The following is a 21187-nucleotide window of genomic DNA, read 5'->3' as shown; positions in this document are numbered from 1 at the left end:
GAGGCAAGAATGGGAATAAAGAGATCCTTTTCGATTGGCTGCCAGCTGCCACAGGGGTCTGTATTGGGATCACTTCTATTTACATAATAGGTCAGCAATTTGAATGATGAAACTAATGACATTGTGGCCAAGTTTGTAGATGATATGAAGATATGTGGAGGGCAGGTAGTGTTGAGGAAGCAGAGAGGCTCCAAAAGGGATTAGACAGAGTAAGAAAATAGCTAAACAGGCGGCAGGTGTAATATACTGTAAGAAAGTATATTTGATAGCAAGAATAAAAGCACAGACTATTTTCTCAATGGGGAGAGAATCCAAACATCTGAATTGCAAAGTGATTTGGAAATCCTCGTGCAAGTTTCCCTAAAGGTTAATTTGCAGGTTGAACAGTCGTCATGAAGGTGAAATCATTCATTTCAAGAGGACGAGAATATAAAAGCATGGAAGTAATGCTGAGGCTGTATCAGAAACTGGGGAAGCCTCACTTGGAGTATGCTGAGCAGTTTGGGGCCCCCTGTTTAAGAAAGGATATGCTGACATTGGAGAGGATTCAATATAGTTTAACATGAATAATTCCAGGAATGAAAGGTTTATCATATGAGCAGCAATTGAAGGCTCTAAGCATGCACTCAGTGGAACTTAGAGGTATGAGGGGGGATCTCATTGAACTCAATTGGACAGCTAAAAGGTCCAGATAGAGTATACGTGAAGATTATGTTTCCATTGGTCAAGGAGTCTAGGTCCGGAGGGCACAGCCTCAAAATAGAGAGATGTCCATTTAGAACAGAGATAAGGAGGAATTTCTTTAGCTGGGGGTGGTATGTCTGTGGAATTCATTAGCTCAGTCGGTTGTGGAGGTCAGGTCACTGGGTGCATTTAATGTGGAGTTTGATAGATTCTTGATTAGTCAGGGTGTGAAAGGTTATGGGGAGAAGACAGAACAATGGGTTTGAGAGGGAAATTGATCAGCAATAATGAAATAATAGAGAACACTTGATGGGTTGAATAGTCCTATGTCTTATGTATTATATTAAGTTAAAGCTCCAGATTTTTAAATTGCTCACCCAAAATCCTTGGATTCCCCAAATCCAGCCTCAAAGGTTTCCATGAGCACCATTTCTTTGGGGCAGTCCAATGGTTTCCACCTAAGTCAACCACCATTTACCCTGTTCCATACTTCAGTAGACTGAGCAGTGAAGCCCAAGTGTCTTGATGATATTTTCCTATGTGGTGGACTCTGTGCACAGAGTGAGACTGGCTGTCACCTTGCTGGGTAAGTGGAATGATGCACCCACCAAAAAAACCTGTCCACATCACTAGCACATGCTTCTAGTACCTGGTTTATTGGTGTTAAACTGGGGATACCCATTTGGGGACATATCACATTTTGGCATGCATGGGATGAGATTAGACAAGATATGATCCCAGTTATAGAGATGATGGTGATGGCCAGGTATGGGTAAAGATATAGTTAAGTTTCACCAGTAGATTCAGAATTCGATTTATTTATCACATGTACATGGAATCCAATGGTGAGATGTGTTATTTGCTTTAACAACCAACACATCTAAGGACGTGCTGGAGAACCTTCATAAGTGTCCACAAACAGTCCAGTGCGTACATATTGGCCTGACAATGCTCAGCAGAGCAACACACAACGCAACAATAACGAAGCAACAACAGCAGAATGAGTCTCTTTTCTCCCCTCCACCAACCCACACAGACACACAGACAGTCCTCTATCTCCAGGACAAGTCTCCAGCCTGCAGTCTCCTGGTTTCTGCCATCAGGCTTCAACCTCCAGCTGTGGAGAGCATTCTCACAGACTGCATCACTGTCTGGTGTGGAAGGGAGGGGCTACTGCTGAGGACCAAAATAAGCTGCAGAGATTTGTAAATTTATCAGCTCCATCTTGGTTACTAGTTTACAAAGTACCCAGGACATTATCAAGGAGTGGTGTCTGAGAAAGGCAGCGTCCATTATTAAGGTCCCCAGCACCATGGACATGCCCTTTTCTCACTGTTACCATCAGGTAGGAGGTACAGAAGCCTGAAGACACACACTCAGCGATTCAGGAACAGCTTCTTCCCCTCTGCCATCCGATTCCTAAATGGACATTGAATCCATGAATAATACCTCACTTGTTTAATATATATTATTTCTGTTTTTGCACAATTTTTAATCTATTCAATATACACATACTAATAATTTACTTTTTAAATTTATTTCTTTTTCTTCTGTATTATGTATTGCATTGAACTGCTGCTGCTCAGTTAACAAATTTCATGACACATGCTGGAGATAATAAACCTGATTCTGATTATACAAATGACGATAAACTTGACCCAGAGTAAATATGTTGCACACTGTGTCATGTAGTTTACAGAGTGACTTTAAAGGGCTGAAGGCCGGTTTGGTAACTGAATAGGAACCAAGTGGTTTAGAGTGGTATCTGAGAGCCTCTGTTGGTCAGAGCTGACAATGGATATAACATCCTAGCTGTTTAGATATGCACTCCTGGGCAGTACAATATGGAGAGAAAGCAGTTGCCCAAGTAGCAAGCTCCCCCTCTCCATGCATCTGATGAACCCAAAGGAATAGGGAAGACGTATTCAGTTTGGCACCAGAAACATCACAGGCATTGCTAGTCAATGTCGGACTGGTTTTGGGACTCGAGCTCTGGACTTTTCCCTCATGGTTTACACTCGAAGCCTTCCCATGAATGGGTATAACCATAAGGCAGTAGAGGTTTGAGATCAGAGATTTCCTTCTCCTGGAGGGATATAATATTGTGTTGTTCCCATCTGTTCTCTCACTCTTATGATCAGTTTAGTCAATTCCTCAACTCCCAGTATCCTGCCGTCCCTCGTCACATTGAATGGAGATTTGGACAAGGCTTGTATTCTGTCAGATTATACTGTTTCTAGAAAAATATCAAAGACCAAGAATTGTTTGCAAAATTGACAAATAATTTGTGGAGCTGATTTTTAAACAGACAACAGAGGTTTTCATACAAAGGTATTTATGGGCTATTACCTTTTCTGCAGCCTAGTCACAGTGTTGTAAAATCTCATTCCCTGCAACTATTCCAGTAAATCCCCTCTGTGCCCTCCCCAGATTCTTTATTTCACTTCCATGTGCAGTGACCTGGACAAAGGGAAAGAGTTAATTTTGCAAGGTCTGTGCCACCCTCGTCTCAGTTCAGCACTGAGTGTAGAGGCGGGGAGGGAGCAACAGTGGGACAGGAAGTCTGCTGGAAACTGGACTCACACAGCAACAACACACACACTCAGGATGCAATTCTCTTTATTATTGGCTGAGGAACTAAGTGAGTACAGTCACCACAGACAGTGGAAAGCGACTACAAAATACAAGCCAATGAATCCAGTACCAAAAACGATGAGTGGATAGTTCTGAAGACTTCTAGATGTAGTGACGTTTGTAGGCACAGACAAAACTAAGATTCATTCCACAGGGCAAATCATTCCAAAGTGCATAACCTTGAAGCAAAAAAAGGAACCCAACATTGACCTGTTAGTCCACAAGTATAATGTTGCAGATGCTGAAAATCTAAAAATAATTCAAGAAATACTCAGTTGGTCAGGCAGCGTGAGTGGACAGAGAAACAGGAAGGTCATTGACAGAAATAATATCTCAATGTCTCTCTCCACAGATGCTGCCTCACCTACAGCATTTTCTTTTTTGTGTTTAAACTAAATGTTTCATCATTTTGAGTCAGTGTCTATGAGCATGATCACGATCCATGAGTTTGCCTTGTCAATAAAGGGAGACACTTCCTGTTGTGGTCCATGTGCAGTCAGAGTGTGTGTTGCTGAAACCTGCCGCCTAACAAAATTCACTGGGGATTTGGTCTGTTCCAAACTGAAGTGGCTGGGCTCATCCTGAGCTGGAACTCCCTGTGTGGGCTGGACAGTATGGCAGTCCCATCAGGAATAAACTGTGTCCTCAACATTTCATGGACCTCCAAATGGGAGCAGAATGAGGAATTGCTGGAATGCAGAAGATGAACCTCGTGTATCAGGTTTCAACTTCACTGTTTTTATTCCTCTATGTGATGAGGAGGAACCCGGAGGCACATGAGCCAGTCATAGATGGAGAAGGACAGGAACTTTATATTCCTTGGCATTACCATTTCAAAGAATGTGTTCTGTGTCCACATGTACATGTCATTACAAAGAAGGCACAGCAGCATCTCTTTCTTAGAAGTTTGTGAAGATCTGGCATGTCATCTAAAATTTTGACAATCTTCGATAGATACACAACAGGTTGCATCACAGCCTGGAATGGAAACGCCAGTGCCCTTGAACTGAAAAGCCTACTAAAGGAGGTGGATGTGCCCAGTCCATCACATATAATGCTCTCTCCACCACTGAGCACATTTACAAGCAGTGCTGTTGCAGGAAAACAACTTCCATTATTAATGACTCCCAGCATCCAGGCCATGCTCTCTTCTTGCTGCTGCAAACAGAATGGATTAAGGTCGCACATCATCAGGAACAGTTATTACCCCTCAACCATCAGGCTCCTAAAACAGAGTGGATAACTTCACTCATCCCAACACTAAAGTGATTCCATGACCCACGGAATTGCTTTCAAAGGTTCAACAACTCATGGTTTCACTATTAGTTATTACTTATTTATCTATTATTAATATTTTGTTTCTTTTTTATTTGCACTGTTGTTGTCTTTTCCACAGTGGTTCTCTATTATTTTTCTGAGTAGCTTTTCACTGATTCTATTGTGCTTACTTGTATTTACTGTGAATGCCTACAAGCAAATGATATTAAATTTACTTTGAACTTTGTTCTTTGAGTTTCTTTATCTGCAGTGTCACACTGTCAATCCTCCAAACTTGACTAAGATTTCAACATGAAATATTAACTGTGTTGTCCTCTGCATAGATGCTGCCTGACCTGCTGAGTGTTTTGTGAAATTGCTGGTTTTATCTCATATTTCCAGCAATGTCTGTTTTTTCATCTTCATACACTGACTGTTCCCCTGACCCCTGTATTACATCCCATTTATCCTCCTCAGACTGCTGGGCAATGAGTCCAATTCTGCTGAGCATGGGGTTGTTCATTCCTTCTATTGAGATAGGCTTCTTCAATACTGTGCCTGAAATGGACTTCAAGCAAAATAACAAACAGGAGACAATCTGCAAATGTCAGAAATCCAAGGCACACACACAAAACGGTGAAAGGACTCAACAGGCCAAGCAGCATCTATAGAAATTAATCAGCAGTTAACATTTTGTGCCAAAATCCTCCATCAGGACTGGAAAAAAAAAGATCAGGTCAGAGTGAGAAGGTGAGGGGAGTGGAGGATGGAATAGAAGATGGTAGGTGATAGGTGAAACTGATAGAGGGGGAAGGTTGAAGTAACCACTCTCCCTCTCCTGGCTTTCCCTATCACCGACCACCTTGTAGTTCTTCCTCTCCTCCCCCCACCTTCTTATTCTGTCTTTCCATCCTTTTTTGTCAGTCCTGATGAAGTATCTCAGCCTGAAACATCAACAGTTTAGTCTTTTCTATAGAGGCTGTCTGGCCTTCTGAGCTCCTGCAGGACTTTTTGTCTGTTTCAAAGAAAATAACATTTTTCTTACTGCTACACTTACTTGTAAATTTAATGTGCACACAGTCTTCATTGCCACGGTAATCATCAGGCTGACTTTCTATCCAATTTCTATAAGTGTAGGAAGTTCCATCAACCCATGAGAACGTCCCTTCCTGTGGGATATAAATCAGTGATTATTTCTGTGTGGAACACTGAGTAACCTGTCACTTAATGGTACAGGGAGGAGCTGGACCTGAGTCAGAGTGAGACCTGAATACGAGCAGCCAGGACAAACTGGGCAGTGAATGGGTTTTAAATGACAGACTGTCAGGGTGGGGGAAATCTCATGGAAGTAACAGAATCCTTGTAACAAAAGAAACCGGATCTGAGAGTAACAGTCAGGGAGAAGGATCAATGCCAACTCAGACAATGAGTCATTGGGCAAAATACACAGTCTGATCTCACAAACACCAGAGGAACAAATGACAGAAGAGCTTAAAATGACTGCACATGGATGGACACAGACAACAAAACCAAATGTGAATTTGAGGCAGGAAAATTTACGACACACTCAGTTCCTGCATACAGTTCTGGTCTCCAGCATTTGAATAGGGTACTGTTATGTACCATTGGGAGCTCGTGCGATCTGAATCAAGTTTTGAGTTTAAATGTTTGTTTAATTATCCATCGGTGTTTTGGAAAAGGGGAATACCCAATTCTTTTGTTTGATTGGCTTGTGAGTGGTATTCAGCAACAATGAATATTGACAACTTCCTGGAATCACCAGATGCGAAGTTACTAGCAAAGATGAAAAAGAGTGATGTATCTGAGATTACTAGTAGGTTGGAACTTAAAGGTATTTTGAAGTTTGCAACAAAGCCTGTAATTCAGAGAAAAATCGCGGAACTCTACATAGATTCGGGTGTTTTTGATGTAACAATTTTAGATCAGTTCCCTGTGAGTAAAGCAGTGATCCAGTTACAGCTGAAACAAGTAGCATGAGAAAAGCTGAGAATAGAAGCTGAATTAAAACATAAGCAATTGGAAGCTAATTTGGAACTAAGTTGATGAGAAGCTGAAAATAAAGAGGGAATTTGAACTTGTGATGGTGGAATTAAGATCCGAGCATCAGTCCGCTGGTCTTAGGAAAACATTTGTTGTTAGTCCAGAAATTAAATTGGTCCCTCCATTTAGTGAAACAGAAGTAGAGAAATATTTTCAACATTTTGAAACTATTGTTCTGATTTCAGAGTTTCCAAAAGAGAAATGGTCAGTGTTGTTACAGAGTGTAATTAAAAGCAAAGCACAGCAGGTTTATACAGCTTTAACTGCTGAGCAAGCACTTGATTATGATACTGTGAAATTGCACATATTAAAGGCGTATGAATTAGTCCCAGAAGCACATAGAGAAAGATTCAGAAATTTGAAGAAATTTGTGGATAAAACTTACGTGGAATTTGCCTATGATAAAGCTGTGTGTTTTGAGAGATGGGTTTCCTCTGAAAATGTAAATGGGGAGTATAATAAATTGAAAGAGCTGATTTTAATAGAGGAATTTAAAAGGAGCATCCCTGATGAACTAAAAACATACTTAAATGAGAGAGACAGGGCTACATTGCAGGACTCTGCTAAATTAGCTGATAAGTATGCTTTAATTCACAAGAATATATTTCCTCAGGGCAGAATTTTTAAAAGGAAAAATGATGCAGAGAATAAAGGGAAACCAGAAATTAAATCAGAAGTTAGTGAGAAAGGTAAGGAGGAAGGAAAACCTGTGAAGGAAAGACAGTTTTGCCCCATTTGTAATTACTGTAAGAAACCTGGTCACGTAATTGCTAACAGTTTTGGATTGAGAAAGAAGGAGAAGGAAGCAGTCCCAGATGCTTGTGTGCAACATAGTGAAACACCTGTAAATTCACAGGGTTCAATGAACACAAATTAAGCTTTGTTAGTGTCTGACCAAGTTAGGAAGGGATATGATCATTTTATAACCAAAGGGTTTGTATCCTTGAAAGAAGAATCTACTCCAGTGCCAATAAAAATCCTTAGGGATACTGGAGCTTCTCAATCACTGATGTCAAACTGTGTTAAAGTTCAATGATGAGTCCGATACTGGTGAGGTAAATTATATGTGAGGTGGTGGGAGTACCCTTCTGCATGAAGTACATCTGCATGAAGTAAATTTAAACTCAGGGTTAGTTACAGGACTTGTTAAAGTAGGACTACAACCTAGCTTACCTGTGAAGGATATTTGTTTATTGTTAGGTAATGACTTGGCAGGTGGACAAGCTTTTCCTGAAGTGCATTTGACAATAAAGTCAGAGGAACTTTATTTTTCTAACAGATTCTTCCTGTGTTGTAACTCGAGCTATGGCTAAGAAGTTTGATATGCAGGATGAAGTTGTTACCCATGACTGTTCCACTCAGGATTCGAGTTTTGAGGATGTGTCATAAACTTTCTTACCTTCATTGTTTGAACAAGATTTTTGGAGTAAGTCTGACCATGAAGATTTGTCTCTGTCGTGGAAGGAGATGATAGCAGAGCAGAGTACAGACCCTGAGATTATCTAGAAGAACAAGCTCTTCTAGATAGTGAAATTGATAAGGTGTCTGTAGGATATTATTTTGAGAAAGGAGTATTGATGAGGAAGTGATCACCTACAAATCCTGCAAGTGATGAATGGAATATTGTTCACCAGGTAGTTGTTCCTAAAGTTTATCGAAATGAGGTTTTAACTTTAGCCCATAGTGTGCCCTTGGGTGGACATCAAGTGGTGAGGAAAACTGCAGACAAGATTTTAAACCTTGTTTACTGGTTTAAGAAAAGATGTGGCAACATTTTGCAGAACATGTCATATTTGCCAAATTGTGTGTCAACCTAATCAAGTTACTCCAGTGGCCCCACTGCAACCTACTCCAGCATTCGGTGAACCGTTTTATAAAATTATTGTAAATTGTGTAGGTCTATTACCAAAAACAAAAACTGGTTTTCAGTACTTGCTGACTATCATGTGCACTGCGTCTAGGTTTCCAGAGGTAATACCACTTAGGAATATAACAACTAAAACTGTAACAAAGGCTCTTATAAAATTGTCTAGTTACTTTGGGTTACCTAAGGAAATACAATCTGATCAAGGTAGTAATTTTATGTCTGGATTGTTTCAACAGTTAGTTTATAAATTGGGAGCTAAGCAAATTACTTCGTCTGCATACCATCCAGAATCACAAGGTGCCTTGGAGAGGTTTCATTCTACCCTCAAGACTATGATTAGGATGTATTGTGTGGAAAATGAAAATGATTGGGATGAGGGTATATACTTATTTCTATTTGCAGTAAGCGAGTTGGTACAAGAATCATTAGGTTTCAGTCCATTTGGACTTGTATTTGGGAATAGTGTTTGATGACCTTAGGCTTTATTAAAAGAGCAATGGATTAATAAAGAGGTACACACTAATTTGCTGGACTATGTTTTAAAATTTAAGGACAGATTACATAAAGCTTGTAGGTTAGCCAGGGAAAATGTAAAATTGGCTCAGGAGAAAATGAAATCCTGGTACGATAAAGAAGCTAGGATGAGCACATCTAATCCTGGAGATAAGGCGCTGGTTCCTTTCCCACTGCAAATGAATCCTTTACAAGCCAACTTTAATGGTCCTTATGAAATCAATGATGTGGATCATGTGATAAAAACTCCAGATCATAGAAGGCCAATACAACTTTGCCATATAAATATGATAAAACCATATTATGAGAAACAGTCTGCTACTATGACTGTTGTGGTCAATAATAATGAGTTTCATCTCACTAGGAACATAATGGATGATTCATCTGAAACTCATTCTAAACCCAACATAGAAACTCATTCTATGCCCAATTTGTTTCTATCAGATTACCAAACTCAACCATTCTGGAAAATATTGATGAGAGATTAGCTCATTTACTGCCAGAGCAGAAGCAGCGGATGAAGCAATTAATTTTTAAATATAGACATTTATTTCTAGACATTCCTAAAAGAACCCCAGTAGCTTCACACAATGTAGATGTTGAAGATGCCTATATTGTCGATATAGCTACAGGAAATGATACTTGGGAAGCACACATTACTGTCGTGGAGAAACTACTTGAAAGGCTTTTAAAGCTAACTTAACTATTAGCTTAGCCAGAAGTGAATTACTGTCGTGGAGAAACTACTTGAAAGGCTTTTAAAGCTAACTTAACTATTAGCTTAGCCAGAAGTGAAAATGCCACTGTGACCTACCTCAGTTGTAGTGTAGGTCTGGGCTTGGTTAAGGAAAATGGTTAGGGAAATACATTAAACTCCAATTTAGCAATGAAAGTTTAATGTTACAGGAGTACAATATTTTGATAACCCATATAAAAGGCAAACATAATGTGATTGAAGATTGTATATCTCAATGTTGAATGTACCATGTAATTTTTTTATGGAGTGATATTTTAATATTTGTAACACTGCTGTGTAAGGTGCTGTGTGATAATACTATGCATACTGTGTATGTTTGTAAATTTTATACATTTGTATTTTCTTTTTGTAAGTAGTTAATTGTTAAATTTTTGTTCATGACGGACTAAATTTTTTTGGAGGGAGGTGTTACATATCCATGGTGATCCTATGTCCATCACATGACCATGATGTAATTGAGGCTCTGCTGGGCATGATGTAATGGTCTTGTGATGGTGGAGTGATGTAATTTTCCCACCAGTAAGAGGTCATGTGATAGTTTTCTCAACAGGGTATAAAAGGAGAACCCCTCCCTGTGATGCATGTTAATTTCATGGTTTAAGTCATCGGTGACTCCGTTCTGCTGCGTATTTGATTTTATGACGCAGTTTTATTTTAAAAGTGGTGTTTTAATTTCTACTGTAAGAATCGTGCCGGCAGTTCTGAAAATCACTGCCAGTTAAAGTCCAGTCAGAGAGTGAAGATGTATTGAAGTTCGGGAAGCCGAAGAATCAAGGAAAGTTGGTGTTGTCGGCAGTAAACAGGTTCAACCTTATTTGATCCTCCTTTGGAAGGAATTAGTAACCTGCAATCCAAGATAGCTCCTGCATTCTGAAAGCAGAAAGAGTTGGATGCAGAGTTTCACCATGGAAAGGTCAGTACCTTTAAGCCATTTTATTTACTCCATCATAAATTCTTTGGGCAAGGCATACTTCGGCTGGGATCAGCAATAACGTCACAAAAGAGAATTTATTACTTCAAGGAAAGACTTTCCTAGCTGACCGTAAACCATTTTGGACTTTTGTAATAATACTTTAAAGAACTGTAAAGAACTTTAAAGAACATTTCTTGCTTTAAGAACTGTTCAAGCTGCCGTATAGCAGCCGACTTCCAGTTAAATTTGTTGTTTGTTTACTTTTGGGTTTTTTTTAGCAGTGTTTAATAAATATTTTATTTTTTATAAAAAACCTGTCTCAATTATATATTCATTTTTGCTGTATCATAACAGTACAGAGACACTACTGAATGTGAGAACACGTTTGCAGGGACAGTACCAGAAATGAGAAGTCATACTTATCAATTGATGTTAAGCAAACTTGTGCCTTGTCATCCCTCAGTAATTGAGTGTGATCTCTCTCTCTCTCTCTCTCTCTCTCTCTCTCTCTCTCTGAATGGCAAACTGCTCTAACTGTAGAGCAACAGCTACAATTAAAATGTGGATGTTAAAGCCAGATGATTGTGTGTGGAGTGGACATGAAGCTCACTGGATCCTCGAAACTGTGAAGATTCAACAGGGTTAACATGGAGAAATGTTTCCATTTGTGGTGAATGGCCATAAATGTAGGAGAGTCACTGATCAATCCAGCAGGTTTCTCATGAGAAATCCTTTTCTCCAGACTGTTTAGGATGTGACTCACTGGGGTCAGTGATTGGTGAGGAAAACAAAGACACATCATTCATGAATGAGAAAGAAAGGTCACACTGAAGGAGGGAGAGAGGAGTTTATCTGGAGAGAAACAGGGATATAAACATCTGTGCTTTTATTTGTTCACAGGCATAGTGACATTGGTCAGACCAGATTCCATTGCCCTTCCCCGATCATGCTTTAACCATTTCAGAATCAACACATTGATGGAGCTCTGGAGTCACAGTGAGGCTAGGCTGGGGAAGGATTGCAGATTCATCACCCTGAAGAACAAGTGAACCTGATGAGGTTTTACAACAGTCTGGTAGTTCCATTGCTGATAGTACTGTTTTACTCAGTATTTATTGGATTTTATTTGCTTTGATCCACATCCTTAGACTGCTGAGATGGAATTCAAACTCGTGTCCCTGGATCATTAGGATACACCCAGTAACTTAACCCCCACACTGCCAGACCCCTGTTACTCTGCAGGATGGACGGTGTAATTCTGTCTGTGGTGGCAATGTAACATGTCATCATAAACTTCACCTTCCATATGTCGTTCAGGCCAATCCATGTCCAAGGCTTGCTTGCATCCACAGCACGAACCACGTTAGAAATGAAAGTGTTGTGTTCATCTGAGGTCACAGTAGCCAGATTTCCATAATATGGGAGTTGATTGCAGAACTCCTATAAGTAAAAGGGTATCATTATCTTTAATCCTCACACTGGGCCCTCAGTAAATCATCAGACTTGATGTTAGAAACTTTCTTAAACAGACTCGTTTTTCTTCAAAGTGTTTGGTGTCAAAAGCAGCTCTGTGTTAACTGGTGGTTGTGGAGTTTCTCCTCAGTTCCCCTCGATAGTAAGTATACTGATTTGGTTACTCTTGGGGGAAGAACAACCTATCACGTGGAAACCGCAGCAACCAGGACTCTGGCACCAAGTCTGGCTCTGTGGTTCAGAAAGGATAGGTGGTGGAGGGGATGGTGAAGAGGAGGGGATTCCATAATTAGAGGAGCAGGATGCAGATTCTGTGGGATATGAAAGAGATACCCAGATAGTATATACCCTCCCAGATACCAGGGTCAGGGTCATCTCAGACTGGGTCACATTCAATAATTGGAGTACTGCGCAGATGCAGGAGAAGCATACCCATGGAAGTCTGATGAAGAGTTTTAATGAACAGGATGTTTTTTCAACAGGAGTCACAGGAGAAGTGTTTCTATAGAAGTCTGGTGAAGAGTTTTAAAAACCCAATTTCCATAAATGGCGGGTACCATCTGGCGGTGTAGTCATTGCGTGAGCACTCATTGGAGTGGTCTGAGTCAGAGTGAGGAAGGAAGCTGAGAAGCAGGACCTCAAGGATAGTAACCTTGGGACTGCTGCCTGTGCCATGCAACAGTGAGGATAGGAATAGAATGAGGTGGCAGGTAAACACTTGGCTGAAGAATTGGAGCAGAGGGCAGTGATTCAGTTTTCTTAATAATGGGACCTCTTCTGGAGCAGGTGGGACCTTTACAAAAGGAATGGGTTGCACCTGAATCGGAGGGGTCCAGTATTCTTGTGGGCAGATTGGGAGTGGCTTAAACTAATATGGTGGTGGATGGGAACCAGTATGATAGTGGTGAGGATGAGCCAGCAGATTTAAATATAGATGAGTGCTGTTGCATGAATGTAAGGAAGGACAAGCCAATGATTGGGTGCAAATGCAGACAGAGCAAAGAGTTAAATTATACCACAGACGTAAAATTCAAAAAGTCGAAGAATCCAGGACCAGAAGTGATTTATTTAAATGTGCATAGTATTCAGAATAATGTGGATGAACTTGTGGCACAATTAGAGATTGGTCGGTATGACAATGTGGGCATCACTGAGTCATGGCTGAAAGAAGGCCTTAGTTTGGAGTTCAGCATCAAAGGTTATACTTTGTATCAAAAGGACAGGCAGGAAAGGCATAGGTGGTTGTGTAGCTCTGTTGGTAAGCGATGGAATTACATCTTTCGAAAGAGGTTGCAGAGCGTCAGACAATGTTGAATATTTGTGGCTGGAATTAAGAAAATGCAAGAGTGAAAAAAACATTATGGAAATCATATATAGGCCTCCAAATAGCAGCCAAGTTGTGGAGTTGAGACTGCAAAGGAAGCTGGAAAAGGCTGGTAATAAGGGTAATGTCACAAGTGTAATGGGGGATATCAGTAAGCAAGAAAATTGGGAAAATCAGATTGGTATCAGGTCACAAGAGAAGAAATTTGTTCAATGCATGCATATGAGATGGCTTTTTTAGAGCAGCTTGTCCTTGAGGCTACTCAGGGAAAAGCTATCTTCGTTCGGGTGTTGTGTAATAACCCAGGTCTTATTAGGGAGCTTAATGTAAAGGAATGCTGAGAAGACAGTGATCATAATATGATTGAGTTAATACTGCAGATTGAGAGGGAGAAGCATAGCTCCCATGTATCAGTATCACAATGGAATAGAGGAAATGAGAGAGGAGCTTGCCCAGGTGGATTGGAGGAGTATACTGGTGGGGATGACGTTAGAGCAGAAAGTCAAAGTCAGCATCGTTTCTGTGAAGGGAAATCTTTCCTGACAAATATGTTACAGTTCGTCAAGGAAATAAAATCAAGGTGGACTAAGAAGAGGCAATGGATGTAATTTACTTTGATTTTCAGAAGGCATTTGATAAGGTGCCACACACGTGGCTGCTTAACAAGATAAAATCCTATGGCATTATAGGAAAGTTACTGACATGAATAGCAGATACAGGCAGGAAGCAGTGAGTGGAAATAAAGGGGGGCCTTTTCTGGTTGGCTACCAGTGACCAGTGGTGTTCCTCATGGGTCAGCATTGGGACCACGACTTTTCACATAGTCATTGATTTGGATAATGGAATTTGGATAATGGATGACTTTATGGCAAAGTTTGAGGATGGTAAAAAGATAGTTGGAGGTAGTGCTGTGGAAGTAATGCGATTGTAGCTGGACTCAGACCAATTGAAAGAATGGGCAAAAAATCAGCAAAATGTATAGTGTTGAGAAATGTAAGGTAATGCATTTGGGTAAAAGGGACAATAGTGCAGGCTTTTGTCTAAATGGGGAGAACGTTCAAACATCAAAAGTACAGAGGGAGTTGGGAGTCCTTATGCAAGACTCCCAGAAGGTTAATTTACAGATTGAGTCTGTGATAAAGAAGGGAAATAAAATGTTGGCATTTATTTCCAGGGGAAAAGAATATAAAAGCAAGGAGATAATGCTGAGCCTTTATAAGACACTAGTCAGGCCACTCTTACAGTATTGTCAACAGCTTTGAGCCCCATATCTCAGAAAGGATGTGTTGTCATTGGAGAGATTCCAGAGGAGGTTCACAAGGATGATACTGGGAATGAAGTGGTTAACATATGAGGAGCGTTTGGCAGCTTTTGCTTGTTGTCACTGGAACTTAGAAGAATACGGGGGGATCTCACTGAAACCTACCAAATGTTCAAAGGACTAGATTGGGTTGATGTGGAGAGAATGCTTCCTCTGGTGAGGGCACAGCCTCAAAATTGAGGGGTGACCTTTTAGAACGAAGGTAAGGAAGAATTTTTTAGCCAGATGGTATTGAATCTGTAGAATGCTCTGCCACGGACTTTGGTGGAGGCCAAATCTATGGGTATATTTAAGGTGGAAGTTGATCATTTCCTTTTTGGTCAGGGCATCAAAGGATATGGGGAGAAGGCAAGTGTATGGGGTTGAATGGGCTCTGGGATCAGCTGTGATGAAATGATGGAGCAGACTCGATGGGTTGAATGGCCTAACTCTGCTCCTATATCTTATGGTCTTATGAACTTAGTCTAAAGGGAGAGGGTGAACAACCAGAAGTTGTGCTACATATTCATACCAAAGACAGAGATAGGAAAAGGGAGGAGGTCCTGAAGAGAGAATATAGGATGTTAGGAAGAAAGCTGAAAAGCAGATTCTTCAGGGTGGTAAGCTCTGGATTCTCTCTGTGCCACATACCAGCAAGGGTAAGAATAGGATAATTTGGCTATAAATGTGTGGCTGATGAATCGGCACAGGGATCTCTTCTGGGGAAAGTATGACCTATACAAAGAGGATTGAATGTACCTGAACTTGAAGGGGATCAAAATCCTAGTAGGCAAGTTTGCTGGAGATGTTGATGAGTGTTTGAATAATTTGGCAGGGGGATGTGAACCAAAATGATCGGGCTAAGGATGGAAGTTGGTATACAAGTAGATACTGTGTGAATTGAATGAGACTGTAAGGAATGTCAGGCAGATGACAGGGCAAAATTCCAGTCAGTAGGATGACTTCAATTGTAATGAGGGCCCAAAAGTCAAATTAGATGATGAATACAGGACTGAAGGTACTGTATTTGAATGCACGCAGTGTACAGAATAAGGTAAATAATCTTATAGCACAGTTGGAGATTGTCGGGCATTTCTGAGTTGTGACTGAAAGACTATAGTTAGGAGCTTATCATCCAAGGACACACATTGCATTGAAATGACAGGCAAGTAGGCAAAAGGGTTGGGATGGCTCTGTTGGCAAAAAGTGAAATCAAATCCTTGAAAAGAGCTGACATAGAATCAGAAGATGCAGAATCCCTGTGAAAACAATTCAGAATCTGTAAAGGTAAAAAGACTCTGATGGGAGTTATATACAGGCCTCCAAATTGTAGCCGATATGTGGGATACAAATTAAATTGTGAGATAAAAAATGTCTGTTAAAAGGGCAATGTTGCAATAATCATGGAGATTTCAATATGCATGTTGATTGGGAAGTCAGGTTATTGCTGGATCCCAAGAGAGGGAATTTGCAGAATGCATATTTGAGCAGCTTGTAATTGAGCCCACTAGTGGAATAGCAAGCAACACATGCAAAATTCTGGAGGAACTCAGCGGGCGAGGCAGCATCTGTGGAGAAGAGCACAGTTGACATTTCAGGCCAAAACACTTCAGCAAGGAGTTGGAAATAAACTAGGTTGCCACTAGGAGATCCTGCTTTTTCTGGCAGACGGACTGTAGGAGCTCAGTGAAGCAGTATCCCAATCTACGTCAGGTCTCACCGATATCCAGGAGGATACACTAGGTGTACTGGATGCTGTATAAGACTCCAACAAACTCACAGGTAAAGTGTTGCCTCACCTGGAAGGACTGTTTGGCGCCCTGAATGGTGGTGAGGGAGGAGGTATAGGGGCAGGTGTAGCACTTGTTCTGCTTGCAAGAATAAGTGACAGGAGGGAGATCAGTGGGGAGATTAGTGGGGAGGGATGAATGGACAAAGGAGTCACAAAGGGAGTGATTCCTGCAGAAAGCACAATGTGGCATGGAGGGAAAGGAGTGTTTGGTGATAGGATCCCATTGGAAATGGCAGAATTTGTGGAGAATTATGTGCTGGATGCAAAGGCTGGTGGGAACAAAAGGAATCCTATCCCTGGTGGGATGACAGGAGCTTGGTGTAAGAGCAGACATGCATGAAATGGAAGAAACAGTTGAGGATAGCATTGATGTTCGAGGAAGGGAAGCCATTCTTTAAAAAAGGAGTACATCTCTTTAGTTCTAGAATGAAATGCCTCATTCTAAGAGCAGATGCAGTGGAGATGGAGGAACTGGGAGGGGGATGGCATTTTTACAAGTAACAGGGTGGGAACAGATTTAGACCAGGTAGCTGTGAGAGTCCATGGGTTTATAGTAGATATCAGTTGGTAAGCTGTCTCCAGAGTTAGAAACAGAGAGATTGAGAAAGGGGAGAGAGGTGTTGGAAATGGGCCAGGTAGATTTGAGGGCAGGGTGAGAGTTGTTAGAGCTATTGAAGGGTGGTAGTGACTGAGGAGAAGGGAGGTTTGGGGTGTTCAGGGATGGTAGGGAGAGAGGAAGATGGGAGGACCAGAGGACCAAGAGCTGATGGCGGCACCTGAGAGAGAGGGGATTGCAGAGTGGTGGTGGGGGGAGGAGAGATGGGGGTCCCAGCAGCAGCGTCTGGAGGTCAAGGCCGAAGTCGGAGTTGGGGGGTTGCGCAATCAGCACTTTGGAGGTGTCCGAGGTCATTGGAACCTGCATTGATGGCGGTGAAGTCCGGGTTGTGAGTTTGCTCTGGGTTGTTAGAGCCATTGAGGTCAGTAGCAGGGATCACAGTCTGGAGATGTCCAGGCCTGCCACCATAGGAATCAGCAGGTTCTGTAGAAGGGTGATCTTCCGATCTTTGCAAGGCATGAGAAAGTCAAAGATCTGGTGATCAAAAATGTGGATCCAGTGGAGGACAAAGTAGAGGACAGGTTCCACTGCAGGCAGTGGAAGTGACTGGGGTAGGGGCACTAGGTACTTCCTCATGGTGGAAAGTGTGGCGGTGGGAGAAGCAATCAGTTGAATATGAGCACATGGGATCCTCAGAAGGTCCAAATCTAAAAGCTGGTGGCGAAGACAAGTTCCCAAGAAGGATACATGGCTGTAGTAGTGGGTCTGATAAGCTAGTAGTTGAAGACTCGGAGGGCCACAGAGTGAGAGAGGGTTTCACCGAACTCCTATCAAAGGGAAGTTTTAAACTTCTTCTGGGTAGGCATCTCTGCAAGAGACTTTGTGGTGCAGTAATCCAATGACAAATGAGAGAAAATCTGCAGGTGCCACCAGGTTTGGGATATAGCCCAAGTGCGGAGTGGGAGCCACTGAAGCAAGTCAATATTTCACAGACTTTAATGAGAACAGTGTTAAAGAGATAAGAGAACAATAAACACCAGGCCAAACAGGGGCATTAGCTAAAACTGTCAAATGAAAAATGAAGTCTACACTACGGCTGAAAAGAACAACTCAGAATCAAACAAATAGACTTCAGAGTCTCATCTCAGGAAAGGCTGAATGCAAACAGGCAGCGAAGTGTTGCTGTGTTGTGTCCAAGTCTTGTCAAGCTCTACGACCACAAGTACAGAGTTGAATACTAGCACAATGAAATATTAATTAGCTGACACAAGCATATTCACGAGCATAATTGTCGTATCTACTGCACTGCTAAATCCATGGTTGTGACAGGAAATCCAAGCAACACGCACTAAATGCTGGAGGAACTCAGAACCTTCAGGAGAATGGCAGTTCAGGATCTGACTTTATCTAGTAACTCAGATTTGATTAGGGAGATTAAGGTAAATAAACCCTCAGGAGGCAGTGATCAAAATATGAAAAGAAAAGATCACCCTCCAGTTTGAGAAGGAGAAGATAATGCAAGCTACATCAGCATTACAATGGAGTAAAGAGGTTTACAAAGGCATGAGGGAGGAACTGGACAAAGTTGAATAGAAAGGGTCACTAGCAGGGATGGCAACAGAGCAGCAATGGCTGGTGTTTCTCAGGTGTATTTAAAAGGCAAAGTGAAGATACATTCTAAAGATGAAGATCTGTTCTATGGCAAGGATGAGGCAACTGTATCTGGCAATGCATGGCAAAGAGGGTATAAAAGCAAAAGAGAGGGCAAATATTATTGGGAAGGTAGAGGATTGGGAAGATTTTAAAAACAACCAAAATAGTTATAAAGAGAGAAAAGATGAAAAACGAAGATAAGACAGACAATAACATGAAGAGGATGCTTAACGTTTTTCATTCATATAAAGAGTAAAAGAAAGATGTCTGGATTCTGGAAAAGAATGCGGGAAAGGTAATAATGTGGGACAAAGAAATGGTGGATGAACTTATGAAATATTTTTGGGCAGTCTTCACTGTAGAAGACAAGCAGTGCTAGAAATGTTGAGAGTGCCAGGGAGACTTTGCTATTACTAAGGAGAGTTGCTAGGGAAGCTGAAAAGTCTGAAGATAGATAGTCACCTGGACCAGGTGGACTGCACCTCAGGGTTCTGAAAGAGATAGTCAATCAGATTGTGTAGACTTTCAAGAATCACTAGTTTCTGGAATAGTTACTGAGAATGGAAAATTGCAAATGTGACTTCTCTCTTTAAGAAGGGAGGGAGGCAGAAGAAATTATAAGTGAGTGAGCCTGAACAGTGTTTGGAATGATATTGGAATCTGTCAATAAAGATGAGGTTTTTGGGTACATGAAGGCATTTGATAAAATAGGCCAAAGTCAGTATGGTACTCTAAAGGACAAAATTTGGAATTCTTTGAGAAAAGCAGGCAGAATAGACAACAGAGAGTCAGTAGATTTTGTTCATTTGGATTTTCTTAAGGCCTTTGATAAGTTGCCACACATTTAACAAAATTAGAGACCATAATATGACAGGAAGAGTATTGGCATGGATAGAAGATTGGTTGACTGGGAGGAGGCAAAGAGTGGGAATAAAGGGGGTCTTTTTCAGTAGTCCGCGGTGATGAGTGGTGTGTGGTGTTTGGACCATTTCTTTTCTTGTTATAAATTCAAAAATCAGAGGTGCAAAGGGATTTGAGAGTTCTTCTGCAGGATTCCCTAAAATTTATCTTGCAGGTTGAGTCCATGGCGAGGAAGGCAAATGCAATGATAGTATTCCTTTAAAGAGGACTTGAATCCAAAAGCAAAGACAAAATGCTAAGGCTTTATAAAGTACTGGTCAGATTGGATTTGGAGTATTGTGAGTGTTTTGGGTTCCTCAATCTTAGAAAAAATGTACTGGCGTTTCAAAGTTTCCAGAGGAGGTTCATGAGAATGATCACATTAATGAAATGATTAACATATGAGGCGTGTTTGAATTACTGGGCCTGTACTCACTGTAATTTAGAAGAATGAGGGGGTTTCTTATTGAAACCTATTAAATACTGTAAGGCCTATATACAGTGGATGTGGAGAGGATGTATTCTATGGTGAGGGAGTTGAGGACCAGAGGATGCAGCTTCAGAATTGTGGGACAACCATTTGTAACAGAGATGAATAAGGAATTTCTTTAGCCTGAAGGTGTTGAATCTGTGGAATTTGGACAGCTGTGTAGGCAATGTTATTGGGTATATATAAGGCAAAGTTTGTTAGGTTCTTGATTAATCAGGGCATGAAAGATTATGAGGTGAAGCTAGGAGAATGTGGTTGAGAGAGAAAATAAATTAGCCATGATGGAATGGCAGAGCAAACTCAATGGGCTGAATGGCCTAATTCTGATCCTCTGTCTTATGGCTTTATGGACCAAATTCCCAATTTTTCACTCATTGACTGATAGAACCAGAGCCCATGGCTGCAGAGAAGTGCATCCTGGAACACAAAGACTCAACACGGACAATTCACAAGAGGCTGTACTGTGAAATCATGGGAGTGAACCAGCAGGGACCAGTATTCCCTGGGCCTCCAGAGAATCTTTGGGTTTCAGTGACTTACCTCAGCTTCTTGCCATGTCCTTGTGACATTGAAATACCGATAACAGGAGTTGAGAGAAGGAAAATAAAACCAGCCTTCATCACAGTCTTGAGGTTTGCTCAGTGGCTCCTCCAACTCCAAGCAAATGGTTTTCCCTTTCATTTAAACAGATCAGACATAGGAACAGGTATTAAGTGTTAAACCAAATGGATTAATTAAAGGAAAATTTATAGCACCAATTCCAAATAGTCGTACACCAGAAATTCTATCAATACAAAGATGTTGGTCAATGCTCTTTGTGCATTTCCTGGTACCAGAAAAATGAGGGGCTTCCGAAGGGGCACCTCTGCAATAGGGGCAGTGGGAAACCAGACAACTTCAGATCACAGCCTGACACTGGTGACGGGGAAATGTTTATAAACAGGTCAAAGGAATGGAAAAAATTGATTTTGAGTTGACAGGTTAATCTAGGATAAAGCATTTTGTTAAAAGAC

At 41.1% G+C, this 21187-nt stretch overlaps 2 protein-coding genes across 3 annotated transcripts in view; one reads left to right on the top strand and one right to left on the bottom strand.

Annotated features, from left to right (window-relative positions):
* LOC132403449 (C-type lectin mannose-binding isoform-like) overlaps positions 1-21187 on the top strand; it is a 122569-nt gene that overhangs the window by 10729 nt on the left and 90653 nt on the right. The gene's annotated exons all lie outside the window — the stretch shown is intronic.
* Positions 5496-20948, bottom strand: LOC132404304 (alpha-N-acetylgalactosamine-specific lectin-like). The gene is made up of 3 exons (XM_059988476.1): positions 20715-20948; positions 11986-12126; positions 5496-5744 (listed from the first exon to the last, which is right to left on the bottom strand). Exons 1-3 carry the CDS (start codon positions 20853-20855, stop codon positions 5496-5498), a joined length of 531 nt encoding a protein of 176 aa, XP_059844459.1. The 5' UTR covers positions 20856-20948.

This window comes from Hypanus sabinus, chromosome 13 (genome assembly GCF_030144855.1).
Source record: "Hypanus sabinus isolate sHypSab1 chromosome 13, sHypSab1.hap1, whole genome shotgun sequence".
Taxonomy (NCBI): domain Eukaryota; kingdom Metazoa; phylum Chordata; class Chondrichthyes; order Myliobatiformes; family Dasyatidae; genus Hypanus; species Hypanus sabinus.
Note: the sequence above shows the minus strand (reverse complement) of the source record. Positions and strands in the feature narration are given on the sequence as shown.